This window comes from Rhamphochromis sp. 'chilingali' (genome assembly GCF_963969265.1).
Source record: "Rhamphochromis sp. 'chilingali' genome assembly, chromosome: 16".
Taxonomy (NCBI): domain Eukaryota; kingdom Metazoa; phylum Chordata; class Actinopteri; order Cichliformes; family Cichlidae; genus Rhamphochromis; species Rhamphochromis sp. 'chilingali'.
Window position 1 is genome coordinate 26,307,540 of NC_137943.1, and position 23,451 is coordinate 26,330,990.

General features: G+C 40.1%; 1 protein-coding gene across 3 annotated transcripts in view; it reads right to left on the reverse strand.

The window, feature by feature from the left end:
- The window catches only part of LOC308383828 (guanine nucleotide-binding protein G(olf) subunit alpha), a 55,958-nt gene that overhangs the window by 17,954 nt on the left and 14,553 nt on the right, over window positions 1–23,451 (reverse strand). For 2 of the 3 annotated variants that reach the window (XM_080861979.1, XM_080861980.1), the window contains exons 3-5: window positions 23,299–23,353; window positions 23,012–23,131; window positions 13,881–13,978 (exon numbers count right to left, since the gene is read on the reverse strand). In XM_080861979.1, coding sequence (XP_080718105.1) covers window positions 13,881–13,978; window positions 23,012–23,131; window positions 23,299–23,353 — 273 coding nt within the window. Of the gene's footprint in view, window positions 1–1,705; window positions 1,792–13,880; window positions 13,979–23,011; window positions 23,132–23,298; window positions 23,354–23,451 lie in introns of those variants that run through there. The other variant, XM_080861981.1, reaches the window with a different exon arrangement.

Below are 23,451 nucleotides of genomic sequence, written 5' to 3' on the forward strand. Positions count from 1 at the left end.
TATTTAATAAAATTGTGAATACCTGCCACAAGGCAGACAGAACTTTCTACCTAGAAAAAAAACAAAACACTGGGCACACCTTGGGTTCTATGAGATGAGAGCACAATAAGTCTCCTTTGCTTTTCATTAGGCCAACATATTTGAAATATGTCTACCTAATCAAAGTCGTGAATTTGAAAATAAACACCAGTCATAAAAATCAGTGACACCAATATATCTGAAATGGTTCTTTAAAAAAACAAACATCTCAACTGCAGCTCTGTCAACAAATCCTACATCCATTTCAGTCACAGCAACAGCAGCAGAAGCAGCAGCACTACAACTACTAGTAGTAATCTTCTGTGAATGTATCATGTCTGGTAAAATGGCACCAGATGCATTTTTATAACAAATACAGGTGTAAAGTAGAAAATATTAAACCAAGTTTAAATGTAACAATTTTTAGTAACGTCTAATATTTAATAATACACCCAAATACTGAAATATATATAGTCGAATCTTAAAACCCACACGACTGAGAAAATGAAACAAGGAAATGTAAATCAACTGATTACTTTGTACGGGCATTATATTCCAGTATTCACACATGGAGACTATTTCATAACATGCACATGTAAGTACATCTGTAACCTGTAGCAGCTGTGAAAGCACATCAGCAGAAGAATTACATTTCTGAATAAATATTGCTTTAGTGGAGAGTATCAGTCACTGAAAAACCACAACAGGAAAAGAAGAAGAGGAAGAACCGGATGTTCGCTGGTGTAGCATATTCTCTTTTCATGACCCTCTTAGACTCGGGTGGGGGGGTGGAGGGGGGGATAGCCATGTCTACGTGGTTACTTTCAGTATAATAAAGCTGTAAAATCTCAGGTTACAAATGCCTGCAACAATAAATCACCCAACCAAGTGTTTACTTAAGTTAGCCTCCAAGCTACCTCTTTTAGCTCAGCCTGACAAAACACCCTACAGCTCAAACTGTCAACAAACCGCTGTGACACCAAAAAAAAATATCTATATAAAAAGGTTTCTATTAATAGCATTGTGTCCCATTCTGACCACGTTCCACAGGAGGTGAAAGGTGAGGCTTGTTTGACTAGTGGCTGAGGTGGAGGGAGACCTTTTGCCTGGGTGTGGCTGGACACAACTATCCTCTGGACTCGCTGATAACTGGCCCTGCATGCTACTGAACGCATTGAGGCCAACCTTGAAGTGGTGCTCTGAGGGTTTGAAATCCCCATGTGTGACAAAACATGCTAAACACACATAGTCATGTGCCCCCTCGTAGATTCTGCATGGCTCAGAGTCTGTGTGTAGCTCACTCTGCTAGGCCTGGGAGAGAGTGTGGAGCCAATGAGGAGGCCTGGTCATGATTAGGCAGCAAAATGTATCCTCGCGTGTCAAACCTCACTTTGATCCATTCAGCTTCCCCTCTGTCTGTCTCAGCAGTGAAAGAAATGGTTGAGCTGTGTGGGTGTGTGCGTGTGTGTGGGGCAGGGGGAGACAGAGAAAGCAGGGAAGCATATGAGTGCATTCATACACTTACAATGATTTGTTTTATGTCAGGGCATTAAGAGAAAGTATAGTCAGGAAGTGTATAGTCTCCCTCTCACACGCACGCACACACACACACACACACACACACACACACACACACACATATATACAGAAACACACAAAACCAACACAGAGGCGTTTTGTGTCTCACCTTCTGCTACTGACCTTCCCTTTGTTTACAGCGCATTGCCGGGATACTCCCTTTGATTCGGCTTCGCACACGTGACCCTAGCCAGTTTCTGCTCTGCAGTGCTGCTGCTAAAAATAGCCTCAGCTTGCCCTGGCTCCACAGCTAGTTTACATAAGCTCTAAGGGGGGTGGGGGGAGAAAAGGGAGCGACATAGGGGGAGAGAGAGGAGGGGGAGTCTCAGTAAAGAGAGAGCGATAGAGAGCGAGGGGGAGAGAGGAGGAGTAAAAAAGGGGGAGGAGGGAGGGAGGGAGGGGATGGGATCTATGGACAACCATTCCACAATCTCTGAGCAGGGAACCTGCAGCGCCACTGCTGTCCTCCAGCAGACTATGCCTTTACACTCCTGGTCAACAGCAGGGGGTGTGTGTGTGCGTGTGTGTGTGAGAGAGAGAGAGAGAAAGGTATTTGTGTATGTGTGTGGTCGGCGCACACAGTAACAGACTCACAGATATCCACCATTCACGAGGCTCGCTCTGTCTCTCTGCTGGACGTGCATTTTAACCCAAAAATAAAAAATCTATTTATAGCCTCCCCACCCCCCAAATCTTTAAGTGGAGCATAAGTTCTCATCGTCCTCTGCAGCACTGCTTACACTGAGCTTAAAACCGCCATAGTGATGATTTACTTTTTTCATACTGTACATTACGACACAGATTTACATGTTAGACACTTTAGCCAAAATGTATATCAGGTGCTATGGAAATGAGTGGTGTTTCTAATGTGATTCTCCTCAGGCTAAAAGAAGCTGTCAGAGCCTCTGGTCTCTAGAAACAAAATAAAAACACATTGGCAGTGTAGCCAATCTTGTGGCATGTAGCATGCAACGCAGGGCAGCTTTAGGCTTTCTTAACCGCTTTCAAATGTCCACCCAGGCTGGCTGTTTGAATCTATAACTCAACGAATAGACAAAACAATTAAGTTAGAGGAAAACTAAAATCTCAGGCACACATAGGGCATCACTTAAAACATCTTCAAGTAAAAAGCGGTTAACACACAGACACACATACACACACTCTCTCTCAGGGAAAAGGCTTGGCATGTGTTCTCATGTGCTCCGCAACATCCTCTCTGCTATCGCTTTCTGGCCTCAAGAGACGACTGAAAAGAGAGAACGGCTCGGTCCCACAGGGGGCTCTAACAACCTTAAGGACAGTGGTTTGTGTAGATGGTGTCCCACTGAGGTTGCAGCAGATCTGATCCTACATTTCAGTGCAAAACCACTCCTTCCTTTCCCTCAACTCACAGATACAGCCAAATACAAACACACACAGTTCCATAGTGCGTCCTTTGATTATTCCTCAGTCAGCTGACAGGAGGGTCATCTGATTTTAACAAGCGACACAAAGGTTTTTGTTAATCTGGATTATGGTTTTACATGACTCATTTTATGTACAAAGTATTTAATTTTTTTAATTAGTAATGTAGCGATAATGTAAATGAAAAACAGAGCTAGAAGAGTTTTAATTTGTTTGAAACCATTTAAAATTTGTTTACCAAGCATTCATGCCTTAAAAAAAAAAAAAAAAAAAAAAAAGAGATAAAGCCGTAATTTTTTTAATGCCTTTAAAATGTTCTTACCCGAACAACAAGGTGTGCTGTTTCTATGGCCTGTTTGGTGGTTGAATCTAACATAATGAGGAACATTTGTTTGGTTGTTTACAACTTTAGAGCTGGGAAATAAAAAGAAAAGAAAAAACTCTCACCATAACGCTACCAAAATGTTCCTCTTCCTCATTCATTTCTTCCTCCAGTCCACTTCCTACCTGCCAACAAATGCTTCTCTATTTTTCCATCAAAATAAAAACTACTGTGCCATTGGGATTCAACTCTGTCTAATTCTGGCCTGATACTGTACTTGAAATTAAAGTCAGGCCAATAGTTGATGTTTGTTTATATGTTTAAAAATTTTCATATTTCTGTCTGACTTAAAGTACATGGGTTTTAAAATCCCACCAAATATTAATATCAGTGTGCATCATGCACACAAGAAGTTTACAGTTGTCTCAAATCTGAAACATGCACACGCTACGAGTTTGAAAACACAAAGGCAGCAAAACTTTAAACTGTGATGCATCCAGTTTCTTGTACTTTAGCCACACTGTGCAGTGAGAAGAAAGGCAGAAAGCTGAATCGAAAAAAATGTGGATGGTGGAGGTTAACTCGCAGTAATATTTGTCAGCAGCAGTACGTTAGCTGACGTTAGCCTCAAAGGCAAAAATATTTACCACTGCCTAACAACACTGCTAATCCAGGACTAGCGGTGTATGTGAAGTTGTGTTGTTGGCACATATCACAAATCCTCTTCTCAACAGCCCAACTGACAGTTGTAGTAGCTTGTTGTTTCAAGGCTGCCGTTTCAAACTTTCATTTCTTTCAGACTTGCGTCTCTCATTGGCTGTTGTTAAAGTAATCATAACTACTTAAAAGACTTTATAATGTGGATTTTAAATCTTTAGACTGTTGGTGTTTCTGGAAGTTCTGTAAATCCTCACACAGCCAGCTTATCTAGGTTTGTCATCAGCACTGACAAAGGTCCCAAACCACTCCGCTGAATGACGGGACAGGTTAATAACGCCCAAAACTCCTGAAGCCAAGTCAAAAGAAGAGCTCCAATAATATATCAGACTAATATTGGCAATGGCCAACCCATCATCAGTGGGATTGTGCAAAGAAAAGCTTAAAAACCTCAAAACAAGTCTACTACATTGTTTGTAAAGATGATTCCTCTAGAAAAAAAAATGAAGAAAATATAAAAACACACAAAACAAATAAAGCCTGGAACATGTATCTGGATCAGCAAAAAGGTTTTAGAAACACTCATCTCAGCCAGAAATTCAGACATTACAAGTAAAATACAAGTCAAAATTGATGCAACAGCACAGATAAACCAACAGTTGTCTCTTTTGGTGATAGGCTGACATCAATCCATATGACCGGAAGTAGAAAATACCGCTGCACCTTTAGCATGACATGTTCTTACAGCCATCATCAGACTCACAAACCTCATGGACTGTGTTGACTGACAGAGATCAGTAACGTAGCTTTCATCCCGTGTGAAAGAAAATCTTCATAGTGTCAGTGTCATACCACTTAGATGATGCATAAATTTAACCTGTGAAAGTAACCCGAATATAACTTATGCAAGCAGCAATCCATACAAATCAACAGAGTCCATGAAGGTTTAACAGCTTCCAGGGGGACAAATATTTCTTATGTGATAAAAACAACTGATCAGAATAAAAGTTCTTACACTGAAACATAAACACAAGTAGAGTCATTCAGGCTCATCATTATAGGCGGTACATCAGATCAACTAAAACATTAAGAATTCAAGCAACTTATTGGTGACACAAAAAAGCAGCAGTGACATGCAGCCAGTGTATAAATATCGCTCTCTCTGGCTCTTCCATGAACAGAAGAGGCTCCTTATTGAGGAGAGCCACTGTTTGTGAAGCCTAGCCCCTCTGTTTCTGTAGGGCCTTCAGGGGCTGGGGCTGGCTGACAATGCCAACCATTCTTAGCACTTTACAGCCCCAGATGACTGTGTCAGTGGCCCCCAGGCTGGTGGCAGAGTCCCGTGACCAGCACTAAACCCCAGCCCCAGCCTAGTCAAGCCTTAGACTTATCCACCCACAGTCAAGCCCGATCTCCGGGACTCTGCAGGACAGTTGGATACCTGGCCCATCCTAGGTGTGCCTCTGCTGTGGCCATTTTCACAACATAACATCCTAACCTGATTAAACATGCACCACATGTCAGTCACAAAATCAAATCCCAGTTTTAAACCTAAGAACCCGAAGTTGAGTTTTGAAACTTGCTTAAATTAAAAATAAATAAATAAAAAATTCTTAGTCAAAGCAGGCGTTTTCACATAACAATAACTAATTAGCAATTATATTAGCAACTAATTTGGATTTTTGTTTCCTGTTTTTGTACTTGATGAATAACAACTGAACTGTTTCAGTTTAAGAAACACTAATGACCTTAAAAACAAGCTGAGAGATATTATATATATATATATATCTCTATATCTCTCTCTCTCTATCTATATATATATATATATCTATCTATATATATATCTATATATCTCTCTCTATCTATCTATCTCTCTCTCTATCTATCTATCTATCTCTCTATCTCTCTATCTATATATCTCTATCTATCTATCTATATATCTCTATCTATCTATCTATATATCTCTATCTATCTATCTATATATCTCTATCTATATATCTCTATCTATCTATATATATATATATGCCCTGTTTTCGTCTCTTGCCCACCGATGCCTTCTTGTTCCAGTAGCCCACTTTTCGTCAGGGTGCCCTGGTTCCTCAACACCTGACGCGGACCTTGTTGATCCGGGCGACGTCCGAGCCGGCATGCCTTCATATTTATCTGTCTCGCTCATGTCTGCGGTAGGCTTGCTTAGCATAGGGGGTCTAGCCTTAGGACCCTTACTGGATACAGACGCCCCAGGCAGGAATCGAACTTGCGATCCTCTGTTCCAAAGGCGTGTAGTCTAACCACTACGCTATCCAGCTGTTTCACCCCAAATCCAGCACCCTGAGGCTGTACGCTAAGCGGAAGGAAGGGGGCCGGGGACTGGTGAGTGTCAGCACCACAGTCCAGGATGAGACAACGAACATCCAAGAATACATTAGGAAGATGGCCCCAACTGACCGAGTGCTCAGTGAATACCTCAGGCAGCAGAAACCCAAGAAAGAGGAGGGAGACGAGGAACCATCATGGAAGGACAGGCCCCTGCACGGTATGTACCACCGGCAGATAGAGGAGGTGGCTGATATCCAGAAATCCTACCAGTGGCTGGACAAAGCTGGACTGAAAGACAGCACAGAGGCACTAATCATGGCAGCACAAGAACAAGCTCTGAGCACAAGATCCATAGAGGCTGGGGTCTATCACACCAGGCAAGACCCCAGGTGCAGGCTGTGTAAAGATGCCCCAGAGACAATCCAGCACATAACAGCAGGGTGCAAGATGCTAGCAGGCAAGGCATACATGGAACGCCATAACCAAGTGGCCGGCATAGTGTACAGGAACATCTGTGCCGAGTATAACCTGGAAGTCCCGAGGTCAAAATGGGAGATGCCCCCAAGGGTGGTGGAGAATGACCGAGCTAAGATCCTGTGGGACTTCCAGATACAGACGGACAAAATGGTGGTGGCTAACCAACCGGACATAGTGGTGGTAGACAAACAGAAGAAGATGGCCGTAGTGATCGATGTAGCGGTTCCGAATGACAGCAATATCAGGAAGAAGGAACACGAGAAGCTGGAGAAATACCAAGGGCTCAGAGAAGAGCTCGAGAGGATGTGGAGGGTGAAGGTAACAGTGGTCCCCGTGGTAATCGGAGCACTAGGTGCGGTGACTCCCAAGCTAGGCGAGTGGCTCCAGCAGATCCCAGGAACAACATCGGAGATCTCTGTCCAGAAGAGCGCAGTCCTGGGAACAGCTAAGATACTGCGCAGGACCCTCAAGCTCCCAGGCCTCTGGTAGAGGACCCGAGCTTGAAGGATAAACCGCCCGCAGGGGCGTGCTGGGTGTTTTTTTTATATATATCTATCTCACAGACTGTGGTACAAAGTCAGGGTGTATTATCAAAAGGTGACTCCATCATTTTCCATTTACAGAATAACATGCACTATGCTTACATATGTTTACAAATATAAAGGTGAGTGTCTATGTATTATTTTAAAATTCGGAAATAGCAAAAAAAAAAAAAAAAAAAAAAAAAAAAAAAGCATAAAATCTTAACTATACCTATATCAAACCACCTCTTTATGAACTACATCTTTTGTTGCTGTTAAACCATCTAAAAAAGATTCAGATTCCTTTTCATTTGATCAAAGAACATTTGCCTGTTGTTTGTTTCATAATCCATACGCTAAATCTCTTAAATCATGCCCCTAAAAATTATATTATGATCATTTAAAAGACTAAAAAAAATAGACAGACTAATAAAAAAACAAACAAAAAAAAAACAAAAAAACTGAAATGAAAACAGAGAGAAAAAAACAAAACAAAAACACAAAACTATGAAACAATAAGACATTACAAAAACCCAACTCAATTTGTGAACTATAATATACACACAAATCTTAGCATTAAATTATTGTGTTCCTGTTGAGACAAAGTCACCAGAGGAAGTACATGGTTGGCTGCTCTGAGTTTGTGGTACATTTATTAAAAAAACAAACAAAAAAAAAACCTCTAAGGCATCTCAGGCCTCATCCTCATTGCAGGAATAAGCCCCAACTTGTTCACAGCCAATTTACTCAGTACCACCACCATCCAGTGTAGCTCTCCTCTGGCCCAATCCTGTTTGGCTGCTGCAGCCCAACATCCCAGCCATCATCATCATCATCAAGCACACTAACACAAGAGAGTTTCATACCAGCCTAAACAGCATCTAGCACTGGTATGATGATGAATCTCAACATATTATTTGTGCCATGTTTTGTGTCATATTTGCTGTGGGAACATTCACCACAGCAGCAGGCCTGGGAGTTCAGATTTGCGTGTGAAAAAGTGTTTGATTTTGCCGTTGACACATCCAAGGCATTGCGATGGAACCAGCCTGCCGCAGCTGAAAATAGCTTATAATCAATCAGCTGGCAGACACATATCTGTGCTCTTAAAACGTATAAATGTGCAATGCAGAGGCCAGATCGATGGGTGACAGGATTCCAAAAACATCGATATGGACATGCTCTTTGGCATAACAAGCGCCTGCCATCGGCCCGTACTTATTTCCTGTGCCTCTGTCCGATGGGCCATCCAGCGTTAGGCTGGCTGGAAAAAATATATCTGCCAGTGGTGCAAGGTCTGTGAAGGACAACACAAATGAAACAGAAGAAGTATATAATCCGCCCTTGTAAAATCTAAATATGACATCTAGCTAAATCTAACCAAAATGTGTTCTGGTGGCATTGTTGCAAAACCACAAATCGCAAAAAGTGAGCTACATATAGGTTATTTCCTTTTTGCTAAACCTGCATAGTGACTGATTAGCAAAACTAATTGCTATCAAGATCAAGGAGTCACCAGCACAGCCCCACTAATCAGCATGGTGTTTAAATATAAATAAAAAGAGAGTAAGATATGAAATAAAACTGAAATAAAAGTCATGACAATGCGGTTTTATACTATGTGAGTGTTACAAGCTTGTAATACAACTTGTGCTGACGTTTTCCAGGGAGAATCTTAGTATACTGCTAACATCAGAGGTAATAACCATGAGCAGAAAAACCTGCAAATAACCAAACAAGTTTAGATTCTCCCGCCATCTGAGGAACTGAAAACTCAAGTGAATTACTTTAGACGGCAATGTCCCCACAATCGTAGGACAACTCGCATGATCTGATATCCCTGTGGCGAAGTTGTTCCCACATCATCACAACAGTGTTGGTCCAGGATCAACACCGCAACCAACCAATTACATTATCTCAGAATTCAGTTAGCATTACCTGAGAAGTTAGCTAATACTGTTAAAAACAACAACATAAATAACCCAAATTTAACTAACAGCAAAGTTAACCTGAATATATACCTGTTATATTGAATTGATTAATAAAGTAAATACTTTAAATGGTTACCATCTGTTCCAGGAGAGAGCTTTTTTTCTTTTCCCAGCATATTCCAAACTTATGACATCACAACAACATGATGATGCAGGAACAACACCAGCACAGAGAAATCAGATACACCAGGACAACCCTGTTGTATTCGAGCAGGGCTAATGAAGCTAGCATGATTGTTAGCTTTGGTTGATACCATGTATGCCTCATGAACTGTGGAAACTTTGTGGTTTGATCAGGAAGGGCGTCCAGCATATAACTCTCATATCTATCAACCACTTGTTACAAGGGCGCAAGAGAAAATAGCTTTCTTTATATACCGAGTGCATGTGTGTCACTCTGTGTTCATACCAGTGTATGTGCTTCAGTGCAGCTTAATTCGCTCAGTTTCTGTTAATCCATTACATCTGTTTGTGTCACTTCTACTCTACGCTCCATTTTAACACAGCCAAAAATCACATTAAATCTCTTCTCACATAGTTTTCTTTTCCTAGTGTCAGGCAACAAAACAAGGTGAAATATTGACTTTAATGCAGCCATCAGAGTCAATATTTCCACCAATATTTTGACCACAGAGCGAACAGAGGCAAGCCATTTACCAGGCCGCTGCTCTACACCGCTGAAATCCGGATTTCGTGATCTCGATGTAGTCTGGCAAAAATCTAACCCTGTTCTGAGAATGAAACTGTATTTACACATAAACCAAAGTGTCTCAGCTCTGTATAATGCGCTGCACTAATTAAATTGGCTATTTCTTTGTCACTTATTCCTCTTCCTAGGGGCGGGGCCAGCAGCCATTCCAGTTCAATTCAAAGCTACCCTCAAAGTTCAGATATCTATAGTGGGAAAATATGAGGCTAACAATAATGTCCCATAATCTACCACAATAAAGTGGTAGATTATGGGACCTTTAAAAAGCAAAGCCTAAACAACAAGAGACATTCACAAAAAAATAAAAAAAAATACTGATATCAAAACACAAACATTTGATTTAATACACCCAGTCTCCAACAGAAGGACCTATGCTCCCTTTCTTTTAACCCAGTTGGCAGCTGAAGCAGTCTGCCACAACTTCCAGGATGGTTACTCAGAACAGTTCGTGGTCATAACAACAATAGGTGTGCATGTGTATATGTGTGGACCTTTACACATACATGTCTGTTGCCATGTAGGACAGAGTATCTATGAGAGTTCATACAGAGGTTAGAACCGAGAGGAAGTAAGCGAGAGGCTGTGGAGTCTGACAATTTCCAGCCTTCAATCAAAACACACGGCTCAGGCAACACAGGGATACTGTGAGGTTTCTGCTGAAAAGCAAGATTTAGGAACATGGTGCAAAAAGCCTAGCAGTTATCAAAATGGTTAGACCATTCATTTTTTTTCAAGATTTAATATTTCTGTTTATGTCAAATAAATTTACAGCACCACAGTTAGATTATTACACAACTTTATCTTTCAAAGAAAAAACATTCTGAGATGAAAAGTCACAAAGCTTTAAGTTTAACAAATAAGGTAATGTTTATTCTAAAGATTTTATTTTGTGATAGAGAAGAAAAAAAAAAGTAAAGCGGGGGCGAGAGATGGGGAATATAACACAGCAAATTGGCCTGGGGCGTACTCAAACCCATGCCGCTGCAGCCTTCGGTACATGGGGCACGTGCTAGAGGGGCGCCCCGATGATGATTCCTTGACCAAACATTATTGTATAACTGCCCAAACAGGAGCAGAGAGGCAGAGATAGGAGGATAAAATGACAGGCAGAGGAGAGCAGAAAGAATGAATGATATTTTTGTGGAGGAGGAGGATGAAAATAGAGAGGGAAAAAAAATCTGACTTCAATCATTTGGCAGTATTTCCCCCCCCCCTCATTCAAAACAGTAGATGTAGGACAGAAAAAGGCATAGCAACCAAGTTCAAAATCAATACACACAACAGAGAAGTCACACATGAAGCACTGAAACACTGTATGCTTTTCATTGTCTTCATTTTACTGTGTTAATGTTTGCTCATGTCACAGGACAGCTGTATTATCAGCACTCGGGCTAGCTGCAAGCCTCAGTGGTTTCAGCTATGACAATATTCCTGGAGATTTCAACATTCAGAAGCATTTGCAGCATTTGTGACGAGGAACTAACAAAGATCTGAAATGTTTATGGTACCACGATATTAAATGATGTCACCATGACACTGGGATATGGACTAAAATAAACACAACATGCTCTTTTCTTTCTTTCTTTTTTGCGCTGCCCTACAACACGCAGACTGACTCAGAGCAGCAAAGACAAACACAGGCCGTGTGGACTGTAACAGCTCCACCTTACAGATTCATGTGACTCTCTAACCATCACCTGACTTTTTCTCTTCTTTCTATGGACGCTCCTCACAGGCAGGGGAACAACAACAAAAGTTACATTAATGTTCGAGGAACAGAAGATATTTAGGGGAAAATTAAAAACTCTCTCTACACTCCAAACATATGAACACACCAGTCACTGATGTAGCCTGCTTGTGACCTCGAGTTATTAGTTTTGTATCTTCTAATGCGTTTTAGCTTTGAATTCAGTTTGGCTTCAGTTAGTTTCCAGAGTGGGCTTGCTTCTTCCAGTTTTTGTTAGTTTTAGTCTTTTCAATTATAAATATATATTTTAAGGGACAGGTATTTAAGAAAATTGTAATAGATGTGACATTACCACACCACTGTAAAGACATCCTAAGAACACTTCCTCTACATTTTATATTAATTCACTTTGTAAGTTCATTTATCTATTTATTTATTTTTTCCCCCCCAAGTCTAGGTTTTTTTTGTTTGTTTGCTTTTTGTTTGTTTGGTTTGTTTTGTTTTTTGTTTTTTTTTTTGGGGGGGGGGGGGGGTGTCAGTTAACTGCCAATGTTTTACCACACCTAGATTTAGTTTGCAGTTTTACTTTAGTTTACTATAATGACCTCGCTTTGATCGAACCCTCAGAGATAAAGGGAGCCAACCTTTGGGATGGGAGGGGACTCCTGAGCCCACAGCATGTACATATCCTCATATTTACATGTGACTCCAGAGGTGAGTCAGAGGAGAAGCAGAAAGAGAGCACTGTAATCAGTGAATCCTTTTGCATATCCAAACTTCCTTTTACAGGGAACAGAGGGGCCCTTCCTAGTGTACAACCAGCTCCCTATGGTGGCCCAAAGTGCTTTAGGAGCCGTAAAAACAATCCGGGACTCTCCTCAAAGTGACATCAGTTTCAGCACCCTGCACACTGCAGTATCAGTACTTACTACATCTACAGTTCAGCTGGACTAAGATCGTAGCTGCTACACTTTACACTGTTATTTAGTGAACCAACCCGAAGGTAGATGTTTGTCTTACTTAAACAGTTGAAAAATACTAGCTTTAACTAGAGCAGGGATAGTGGCCTAACAAAGGGACTAATCTGGCCCATCTAATGGATTGGCAAATTGTAAAAGTTGCTATTAAACAAGACCTATATGCTGGACAGTATTTGGAGGATCACTTCATGAGAGCCCAAACTGTTCCTTTCATGTCTACATCATTGACATTATAGATAGCCAGCCATACAAAACCAAGGAATGAAAAAAAATTAGGCATTTTTTTTACTGTTATTATTCCATTCAATAACAAAATTCCTGTTTGTTTTTTTTACTTTGTTTTTTCCCCAAGTTAAGAGAAATTCTCACCTTTTTTTAATTATGTGAAAGAGCTGCCAACTAATATGTTTCTTAGAGCACAGTTAAGCCAAAGCCCACCAACAGGTTTCTTTGATTTTCTACATAAGTATTTCTTTACGATTATGTTTCTCAAAACTGCACATCTCAGGCTGTACATCAGTTTTGCAACAATAACAACAATCACCACCACAATAACAACAACGATAGCAATGAAAACAGAAGACCCTCAGAAAGTTTCAGCTACGCTACTTAATACCAAAAAGAAAGAACTGATTTAGAGGCATTTAATCAGTTATAGATTGCAGGAAACAGCCGTCTAGCCAAGACCAAATTTAACTTTATGTGGTTTATGTGCTAAACTGAGTTTGACACCCCCGAACTGCAAGATTACACCATCATTACCTAATTACAGTTTTCAATAGAACAGCTTCAATAAATTTAACACTGGGGCATTTTAATACAGGTCAGACCAGGCTTTGCATATTGCCATGGAGAAAAGCCAAACACTGATATGAGGAGAGATATGCTAAATTTTCCAATGGACAGCTACAGCTCTTGCTCAATTTGCCACACCCAGAGTAAACATATCTTAGCCACATTCATATACGACATGACACCAACAGACACTGCAGAGCTTTCACCTCAAAGGCGACAGGGGGGAGAAAAAAAAAAAAAAAAAAAAAAAAACAGCCCAAAAAACCAAGGGGGTAGATGAAGCAGAGATTATAATTTGCAGGATGAAAAACAAACCAGGTCCTTTATCCTTCCCATTTATAGCAGCACAAACCACCAAGTACATAAAAGCATGTGTTCATGAAGTGAACTCCGTAAAATGTATTATGAAGGTTTGAACTCACTATTGTGCACAGTCGATGAGCTGGTATTCATTGGACCTCTCAAAGCATGCTTTCACTCCTTCGTCGTCCCACAGCTTCTTTGCGTGATCAAAGAACTCCTGAGAGGGATTAAAAAAAAAAGTTTTAAAAGCAACAAAAACACATCAAGAAAAACATTTATATACAAGTACATGTACAGTCATATGAAAAAGAAAGTACAATCTCTTTTAGTTCATCTGGTCTTCAACAAGTCTTATAAATAGGTACAAAACATGACATATTAAATATTATTCATTTAATAAAAACCAAGACATAAATGAAAGAGCAGTGTTGGAAAAACTACGTGCACCCTCACTGTGTCTATAGGAATTAAGAGAGTGAGTAGCAGCCAGGTGCTGCTAATCAAATGCACTTGATTAACTTATGACTATTAATTGTGAGCAACAAACAAACACAAGCAAACGTTTTGGCTTTTTCGTGGTCTCAAGCATTTAAGGATGCTGCCCAGCAATCCAGGAAGGGTTGCAAGTCCATTTTCAAAAATATAATCCTTCCCAGGGAGAAAGATTACGCACAAGTTGCCAATCTCCCCAGGAGTGGACGTCCCAGAAAGCAGCATGTTAAATGTTAAAGTTCATGACAGTAGAATTAGAAAAAGACTGAACAAGTATAGCTTGTTTGGAAAGGATACCTGGTGAAAGCCTCTTCTCTCTAAAAAGAACATGGCACCGTGGCCTAGGTTTGTAAATTTGCATCTGAACAAACCAAAGAACCGATGAGACCGAAGTGGAGAGCCTTGGCCGTAGTGCACAGCGAAAACCAAACAGAATATCAACACTAACACCTCATACCAGTTGTCAACCACAGTGGTGGGGGAGTGATGATTTGAGGCTGTTTTTTTCAGCTGCAGGACCTGGTCACCTTATAGTGATTGAGTGAAACAGTGACGATCCATCTGACAGCTGGAGCTAAAGCTGGGCTAAAACTGCACCATGCAACAGGATAATGATCCAAATTGCCCACAAAACAAGAATCAAAGCGTCGCAATGGCCTGAAGTCTAAAACTTAACCTGACTCAAATCCAAAAGTAGCATCTAGTAGTAGCATCACGTGGAAAATTATGAAAAAAGTTAATTGCTAATAAAGGTGGTTCAACGAGTAATTGAATCATGGGGCGGACTTAGTTTTTCACTCATGGTTTCTGCATTTTTGCTCAGTTAAATAAATAATAAGACAGTTTAATATATTATGTGTCATTGTTTACCTGAGGTTTTGTTTAAATAATTTTAGAACTTGTAAAGGACCAAATAAGTTTTTTATTTGTATATCATGTCCTGACACGTACATTTTTCTCTTTCTTTATATAAAAAAATAGAAAGAGGTTGCAATTCTATCCTGTGTATTATGACATTTTCCAAACGTTCTCATGTTATTTCTGAAAATACAACTTTTTCTAGTCATGCTACAACCCAAGCATGTTATTTCCTGACTTGAAACGTATTTAGCCTAGCTTTGGGATACCTGTTGGGATACCTTTGCGTAACCTCCAGTTTGCAAGAACAACATTCTCTCAGCAAACATGAAAGCACATAAGAACAACAACAACAACACGTTGTGGGTGTCCACAGCTCTCCGTGTCCACTAACAACAAATACATTCACGACCTTTAGCTTTGCGCCAAAAACAGATTTCTTAGAATCGGTTTCTACTGCTACACGTAGCAAAAGCCCAACCCTATCTTTAACCCTTTTCACTTTGGTGCTGTAAGGTAATGTAAGGTAAGTAGGTCATCTAAATACCTTCTGATATGTTTTAGTTCTCCCCTAATGGACAAGACCTGAGAGAACAATTTAATAAAAAGAAGAAAAAAAAAGAAGAATGATGATTCAGATATTGGAAGTCCAATCTAGTCCGAACACTGCTGTGTCACTGTAGGGGCATGAAGTGACAATTTATGACATTGGAGGGTAGAATTAAAATTGAAATAATATTGGATTGATGCAATCATTTACTGTAAATCATTTCATTACCATTTCATTGGTATTAATTAACTGTTAAAAACCCACACCATCTGACTCCAGCTGCATATTTGAGGTGTGAGAGTTCATTTCATTCCACTTGGCACCACCAACAAAACAATACGACTTCCTGGAGAAGCTTTCACGTAGCCATCAAGCTAATTCTGCGCAATGAGAGCGGGGATGCTGCTGGCTAAGTGTATTCACTGATCATCGTGTCTTCCAATGTTATTGCACTTTGCATTCAAAGTCAGGGCTTCAATGACATGACGCATGACATTACACCTGGAAATTTAAAGCAGGACACTGCAGACACTTTTTGGCATGAAAACAAAAAACAAAAAACTTTTTTCCTTTAAAATAACCACTTTGTATAAACATCTATCAAGAAAAACATACTAAATCACACAAATCACTAAACTGAAAGTTACATATACACAGTACACACACACACTTCACCCAGACCAAATACTTTTCTTCCATAGCTGGAGACAGTTACCTCAAAATGCAGGAGCAGAAAAGAATTTCTCACTCAACAACATTTCCTACATAACTACTGGACATGATGAAAACAGCAGGTCTCCTAGTTTGTTAGATCTGAATCACACCTATACAAAGATATGCACCATATATTCATATCCATGCTTCCAGGTTTGGTTTTCTCTTTTCCACCCTGTCTGTGTGTGTGTGTGTGTGTGTGTGTGTGTGTGTGTGTGTGTGTGTGTGTATATATAAAAATGGCTATAAAAATGAAAAGTAAGGTAAGAGTCTTTGAGCACATGCACCCCCCCGAAAGTCTGTTGTAAGCCAAGAAAATCCCTAGCTTTATGTTCCATTTTACAACCTGTTGCAACAGAAAGGACAAAGTTGTAAACTAAAATGCTAACAAACACCATCTGTATTAGTCAATTAAGAGATTAGATGTTATATTGGCGGGGGGGGGGTTTACACTCACTGTCACAATAGAGACTATACAGTTCAGCCCCTACTGTCACTCTGTAAGGACTGCTGTGGTATCTTAAGTTTTCATGTTTAAATTACAAAACTACAAGATGACGTTTAAAGAGAAGAGAGGGTCAGAGTGAACTTAACTGTTATGTCTCTCTCCATTTCATTAAGTCTGTCTGACGTTATCTATGTCCTCCCGCCAATCTAAATCTAAAAGCAACATGAGAACATACGTCTTGCATGTACGCAATTTTGCTTTCCCATTCAATTCCTTGATCCATGTTTATCCAGGAATTTCTAAAAACTTAGTGTAGATCCTCTAAAGTACATAAATATAACCTGCACTTCTGGTGAATGAAATCCATCCATCTATGCTGTAAATGCGTAGTTTCAGTACTTCAGCTAATGAGAGAAACTCATCAATGACTTTAAGACACTTTCCAGGAGTCTCTGTTCAATCTAGACAGAGGTGATTCGGCTAATATTCCTATTCGCTGCTTGTCCACATGTCTTTGAAATGGGCTCCTACTCTAGCATGGAGGCACCACATGACTCTCTGCGCTCAGCACTGGCTCTTCGCTGTGACTGGAGAGAGGGTTAAAGTAGCCCCAAACCAGAGAGAGAGGGGGAGAGAGAAAGGGAGAAGGGAGGCTGATAAATGATCACATGCTCCGGGAGATCTCCTCTCGGCAGATCCGGTGATTCAGTTAAACATGGAGTGGGAGGGTAAAAAAAAAGAAAAAAAAAAAAGACTGATCCAGTCCTTTTGTTATATATGGCCTTACATTTAAGGTTTTTCCTCACTTGTGCCTTTGATAGACTTTTCATGCCAAGCTGTTAGCTGTTCTATCAAAATATGCAACATAACACATTGCACAACTGTGGATCTGCTTCCTGCAGCACACAGTTTACCTCTTGAACAAAAAAAAAAAAAAAAAAAAAAAAGCAGCCATATTTGCTTTCTGTTCTGTGTTTGCGTTCACCTCGGTTTCAGTCGAAATTCAACCCCCAACTGAACCAGTATCAGTAAGACAACACTAGTGCTGGTACAGGTCTCATAGAAGAAACATTAAGGGGTCTGAGACCCTAAAGAAAGGCTCAAAAAGGCTGGTGAGTGCTGAAGCTTGATGGAGGGAGGATGAGGGGTGGAAGGGGCAATAAGAAGGAAAGGAGAAAAGAAAAAAAAAATATGGTCCTTAGGGCTCTTTTCCACAGAGGCGTGTGACACTGGGTCTTTGAATAAATGCAGTGTGTGCTACAGTGCCCTACAGAGGAACTGATAACACAGAAAGAGACCAGGAGGGAATCTGCTAAAACACAAGTTTTTTAACCCTTTCCTATGCTCTTCCTCCCACGCCATTTCCACCCCCCCACTCTATCGCCAGCCTCAAGATACTGATCATTTCTCAGCCTCTCAATGTTAATAAAGTTTTTGTGATGTAATCTGTCATACAGGTCAGGAAGACCAAGAACAAAATGGCCTACATTTCACTTAACTCATCAAAATAAAGTTGTAAAGCAAATGGCTTGCATCTTCCGTCGAACACTTAAATTCATTTGGGTTACTTTATAGATAGCCATTACAGGTCAAAAGCCTAATAACCTCAAATCCTTCCATACATAGCCAGCCAGACAACCAGTTGGCTCCTCAGTCAGCCATTGTCACCACATTTATTGAATCTTGGTATATCAGTGTTAGATAACTGTGCTCAGAGAGGCCTGACTTTGATGGGTTGAGTGCAGACAAATTTAGCCAAAAAAAAAAAAAAAAAAAAAAAAAAAAAAGAGTGAACAACTGTTCAAGACTGTTCTTCATTTTCCAGGGCCCGGCTCTAAACTAAATGATATATAGAGCGTTTGCAGTCCCGGCCCAAAGGTTCTGTAACAACCTACCCAAGGAAATCAGGTTGTTGGAGTCAGTCACCTCCTTTAAGTCATATCTTAACCCATGCTTTTATCTGATACCTCTTCTCAACTTGACTTTTAATTTCCCTTTTGCACTTTGTTTTATTCCCTAAATTTTGCAAATTCTGTTATTATAGGTTTCCAATTAGTAACTATTACAACTGAGCAGAGTTTGCTTTGTTTTGCTGGTCCTGTGAGGAACTTAATAACATGACGTCCTAAAACAGTAGCTATGTAAATAAAGTTTTTTATTGTTATTTATATAAGATGAAAAAAACATAAGAGAAGGCCTCCAGGCCACCTTTTGCCTCTCTGTAAGGATCCTCAAGTGATGAACTGGAAAAACTTCAAGGACTTCCCATGTTCCACTATAAAGATAACTACAACGGAAACTGCCCTTGATGTCTGTAATGGGGAAAAAGTTAAGCACAAAGCAGTTCCAATTACTTACAGGAGGAATAATCACAGGTTTGGCCTGTAAACCGATATAAGATTATATTAAATCATGTTACACACTCACTGACAGTGTTCCACAAGTTGAACCGAGGCAAAAGATATGAACCGTGCATCCGTACAGTAACTCTGCTCCAGCTTAAAGAACAATAAGGTTCGCCTTTAAGAACAGACTGCAAGATATAAAGTAGCATTTTGGAGGCTTGATCCATCAGGGTGTAAATAAGTAACATTAATATATTTCAAATATGTCTAACAGAAATAAAACTACACAGTGCTAAATAGAGACCGGGGCTCATTTGAATTTGCTTCACTTCAGCTGACAGACACTGTCAAATGGCTAACGTTGCCACCGCAGTGACATTTGTTTCCATTTGCATAGATGACCGTTTGTATCCGTGCTTTCCTTTCCATGGGTCTACTGTTATCCAGGGCTATAGTGGGAAAAAGTTTTCCCTCCTGCTTTGATTATTAAGAGTAAAGGGCACGAGAGCTGAGCATGTCCACTGAAATATGGCATAAATAAAAATGTCTCTCAGTTTTACATCAACATGCAAAAACCATACAGGATGATATCCATTGGTTAACAGAAGCAACGTCAAAATTTCCACCAGCAATACGTTCAACAGATCGTGACACAATGCGACCACAGCTCTGAGGCTTGTCGCCTAATACAGTCGCAACTGCGAAAATCTTCCGTCTACGCCCTGACAATGATATCAATATATAAAACCCAGTTAATTTAACTGTATTACTTGATAAACAAACCAAAACAACAACAAAAAAGTCATATGGACCCAGCCCATGGTGTCAAGTGTCAATGATTAAAAGACAAATGGAATTTTGGTGGCATTTTGGTTTACAGTGCACAACACAAATTGGAAACGGGTCGCTTTTTACCAGCATGTCAGCAGGTCTGAGATTCCCAAATAACAGAGAGGAAGTTGGAAAAGATTAAACGATCTGGAGAAAACTAAGTTTGAAATAAGCACATTTTCAGGTTAATGGGAATTAAAGTAGTTTACAGGGAAGGGGACATCATTTGGTGCATGTTATTTTTTTTAGCCATCACAGCTTTACTTATTAATTAAGAGAAATGTAAGAAGTCAAAGGTTATTGTGTACCACTTCTCCACAACACAAAACATGACATCATCTGTCCAAAAATATGCTTCCACGTTTCAAACCGGCGCCAACAGATGAAAGCCACAGGTTGCCGATTGGCCGTGTTCCTGCACTGCTGTATTAGATATCACGCCTAGTGGCACTAAGTGACAATGTAGTGGTGACACTGACGGCACAAGTGAAGCCTGAGACCGATGACAAGCACAGACGCTCCAAACAGAGCCATGTTGTTCCCTTTGGCCTGGCCGGGCCTGGGAACTCAACGCCGACTCTCCCCACGGCCCCGGCCCTCACACAACACAACACCAAGACTACTGCAGGCACTCTCACTGTGGGCCCCAAATGCCTTTAATGGTTATTCTTGTAATGTCTGAGCTTAGCACAGTTGCAAGATCCAAAAAAAGAGCATCTTATTCCAGATAGCTTCAACATTAGCAATGAAACCTTATCAGAAATTCATTGTAAAAACACACAGCCAAGAGAGATCAAACCCACAAATAAACTTATGTCCATCTTGTCTTATTTCTCCATATAACTGGCAACATTTTTAGAAGCTGAAACTGTACAAGGATCGAGAACAGCAGTAAAAGTTTACAGGGGAGAAGCTCGAAGTGAGCAATTTGTTTACTCCTAAAATTAACAGCGCCACTTGGGTCTAAAGATACAGGAATGCATACAGAAATAGGAATCAATTTTAAGACTTCTTAATAAGGACAAATGGATACCAGTTCCACAGGAGAACAATACCAACTCTAGCGGTGTGATGTAGTTTTATCTCTTTGTATAACAACTGACCGTCTATCGCGTGAAGAGTTGCCTTAACTTATTCTTAACAATAACACTGTGGGTGGTTCATCATGCCCAGTGTCACTAGTCTTTGGACCAGAAGGAACTGCAAAGATAAAAGACTCTACTGGCAACAAAGTTTTCCAAATATCAGCAGAGGGTTGATACTCTTCTAGTCATTATCTGGAACTTGATTGTCTTAAATCCCGTCGTCTAAAGTTAAAGTTTCTGAGCACATCTTGAAACCATTTCAAAACTCAAAAATTGGAGCCATATTCTTTTACTATTTCTACATTTCCTCGTCTGTCTAGCTTCTTCTTCTCCTCCTCTCATTGTTTGTCAATGCAAGATAATTTAAAAAAAGAAAAGAAAAGAAAAGAAAAGAAAAGAAAAGAAAAAAAATTTCTGATTAGAGAAATGTGAATCAGGTGACACGCCGTGCCAGTTCCAAGGACTGGTGTAGTTCAAAACCTTTTGGGAAGCTTTTGACAGAGCTTAAAGTCAACTTTGCTCAATTTGAATAGCATTATTTCACTTAAGCAGTTTCCTGTAAGCTCCCCAAATACACAGGAAAGGGAGAAACTAGCATGATTTTGCTTGAATCTAACTTTGAGCTGAAATCAGGATACAGCAAAGGACGGCTAACAGCTACACATTTATTAATGTTTCACTGTGTTTATCTCAGTCATGTTATTTATTATTTCACTAATACATACCAATGCAGTATATTTCAATTCCTGAATGCATCTGCAGCTCCTCTACATCCTTCCACCCCAGAGTATCCAGGGTTTTTTTTCAGAATTTGGAAGAGCAGCACACAGAGTAAGTAAACTTTTAGAGTTTAAACCTCTAATAAAGGTTCCCTAACTAGGCTTTCTATTATGTAATTCGTTTCCAATTTGCTTTAAAATTTTCCCACGTCTGTTCTATTTTATTTTAGAAACATTAGAAACCTTGTAATGGTATGCGTTCTCGGTCAGGCCTCCATGGAAAAATAGATTTTAATCTTTAAGGGACTTCCTGTTTAAATAAAGGTTAAATTAGAAAATGTTGTGTAGCCTGATTTTGCCTTACGATTCCCAAATTCTTCCTTAAAGTGAGGATCACAGCTTATATCCGACTTATATCGGCAGATACTCAAAGCCAAGGTATCAAATCGGAAGTGGAAGTATAGAAAGTTGGATCAGGGCATCCACAGTTAGGACATATGTAAACTGAAAACCTCTGACAAGTAAATATAAAACTTTAAGACATTTCATGACCTTACTTTTCTTTTTAAAAATCTTTAAAAATTCCTAAAGACCCTCTGGAACTGTGGTTCCTGAAATTTCACACCACTGGTTAAAACACAAAGCTGAGCAGCTGAAACATAAACTGCACTCGATTCCCCTGAAATAGCATGTCAGTGCTTTCTCGCTCCTGTTAACCTGAATTAACAATAATAAAATTCAAAACGTCCCTCTGTGTATCTGTAGCTCTGTATCAGTTTGTTATTCCTGTTCTGTGGCACTGCACACCCAGTGTCAAACAAGGAACACTTTGAGAATTATGTAAAACATTATCTACATTTCCAACACATGACCTCGTGTTATCGAATGGCTGATCGCACACTGAAAAGATGTGCTCCGACTAGTTATCATTTCCATACTTAAGTTCACATCCTGCATAGTAAACACTATGCCCTTACCCATAGGGTAGTTATGAAGGTGTGTGTGTGTGTGTGTGTGTGTGTGGGGGGGGGGGGGTTCATATTGTCATAAGGAACAAGAAATCACTGAAGAAATACATGATTAGGTGTGACAACTTTGATATGCACAGTTGGAGAGACAGCAAATGTATACCTTCACATGCCATCAACCACACAAGACAAAAGCAGCACCTGCTCTCACACATACTCACACACGTCCAAAGGTCTTACCTGTGAATAGTCAAAGTCAGAGAGGGGTGCTATGCTTTTGATGTAGTCAATTCTGAATTGGTCCTCTGGGTTGGCTAGCGGGACTGGGGGTATTAAAGTGCTCATTGCAGACACTATAGTCTAAGGAAAAAAAAAAAAAAAACAAGCATTAAGCAGGATGAACACAAGGGGGTGGGGGAATCTGATTGTAAGCCTGTATAATAATCAGTAAAATGGGATTGCAGAGGGATTCTGTGTATCAACAGAGACATTGAGCACATTTGGGAGGTGATGCAGATGAAACTCACCACTATGGCATCCTTCACGTTTTTCCGAATATCTTGGATTTTCTGTTTCTTTTCCCTGTGTGGGGAAGACAGAACAGAGACATCCCACCACATTAGACGAGTAACACAGAGTAACAAATTAAACATACAGGCCATGTGCTGTGTCTCAGTATA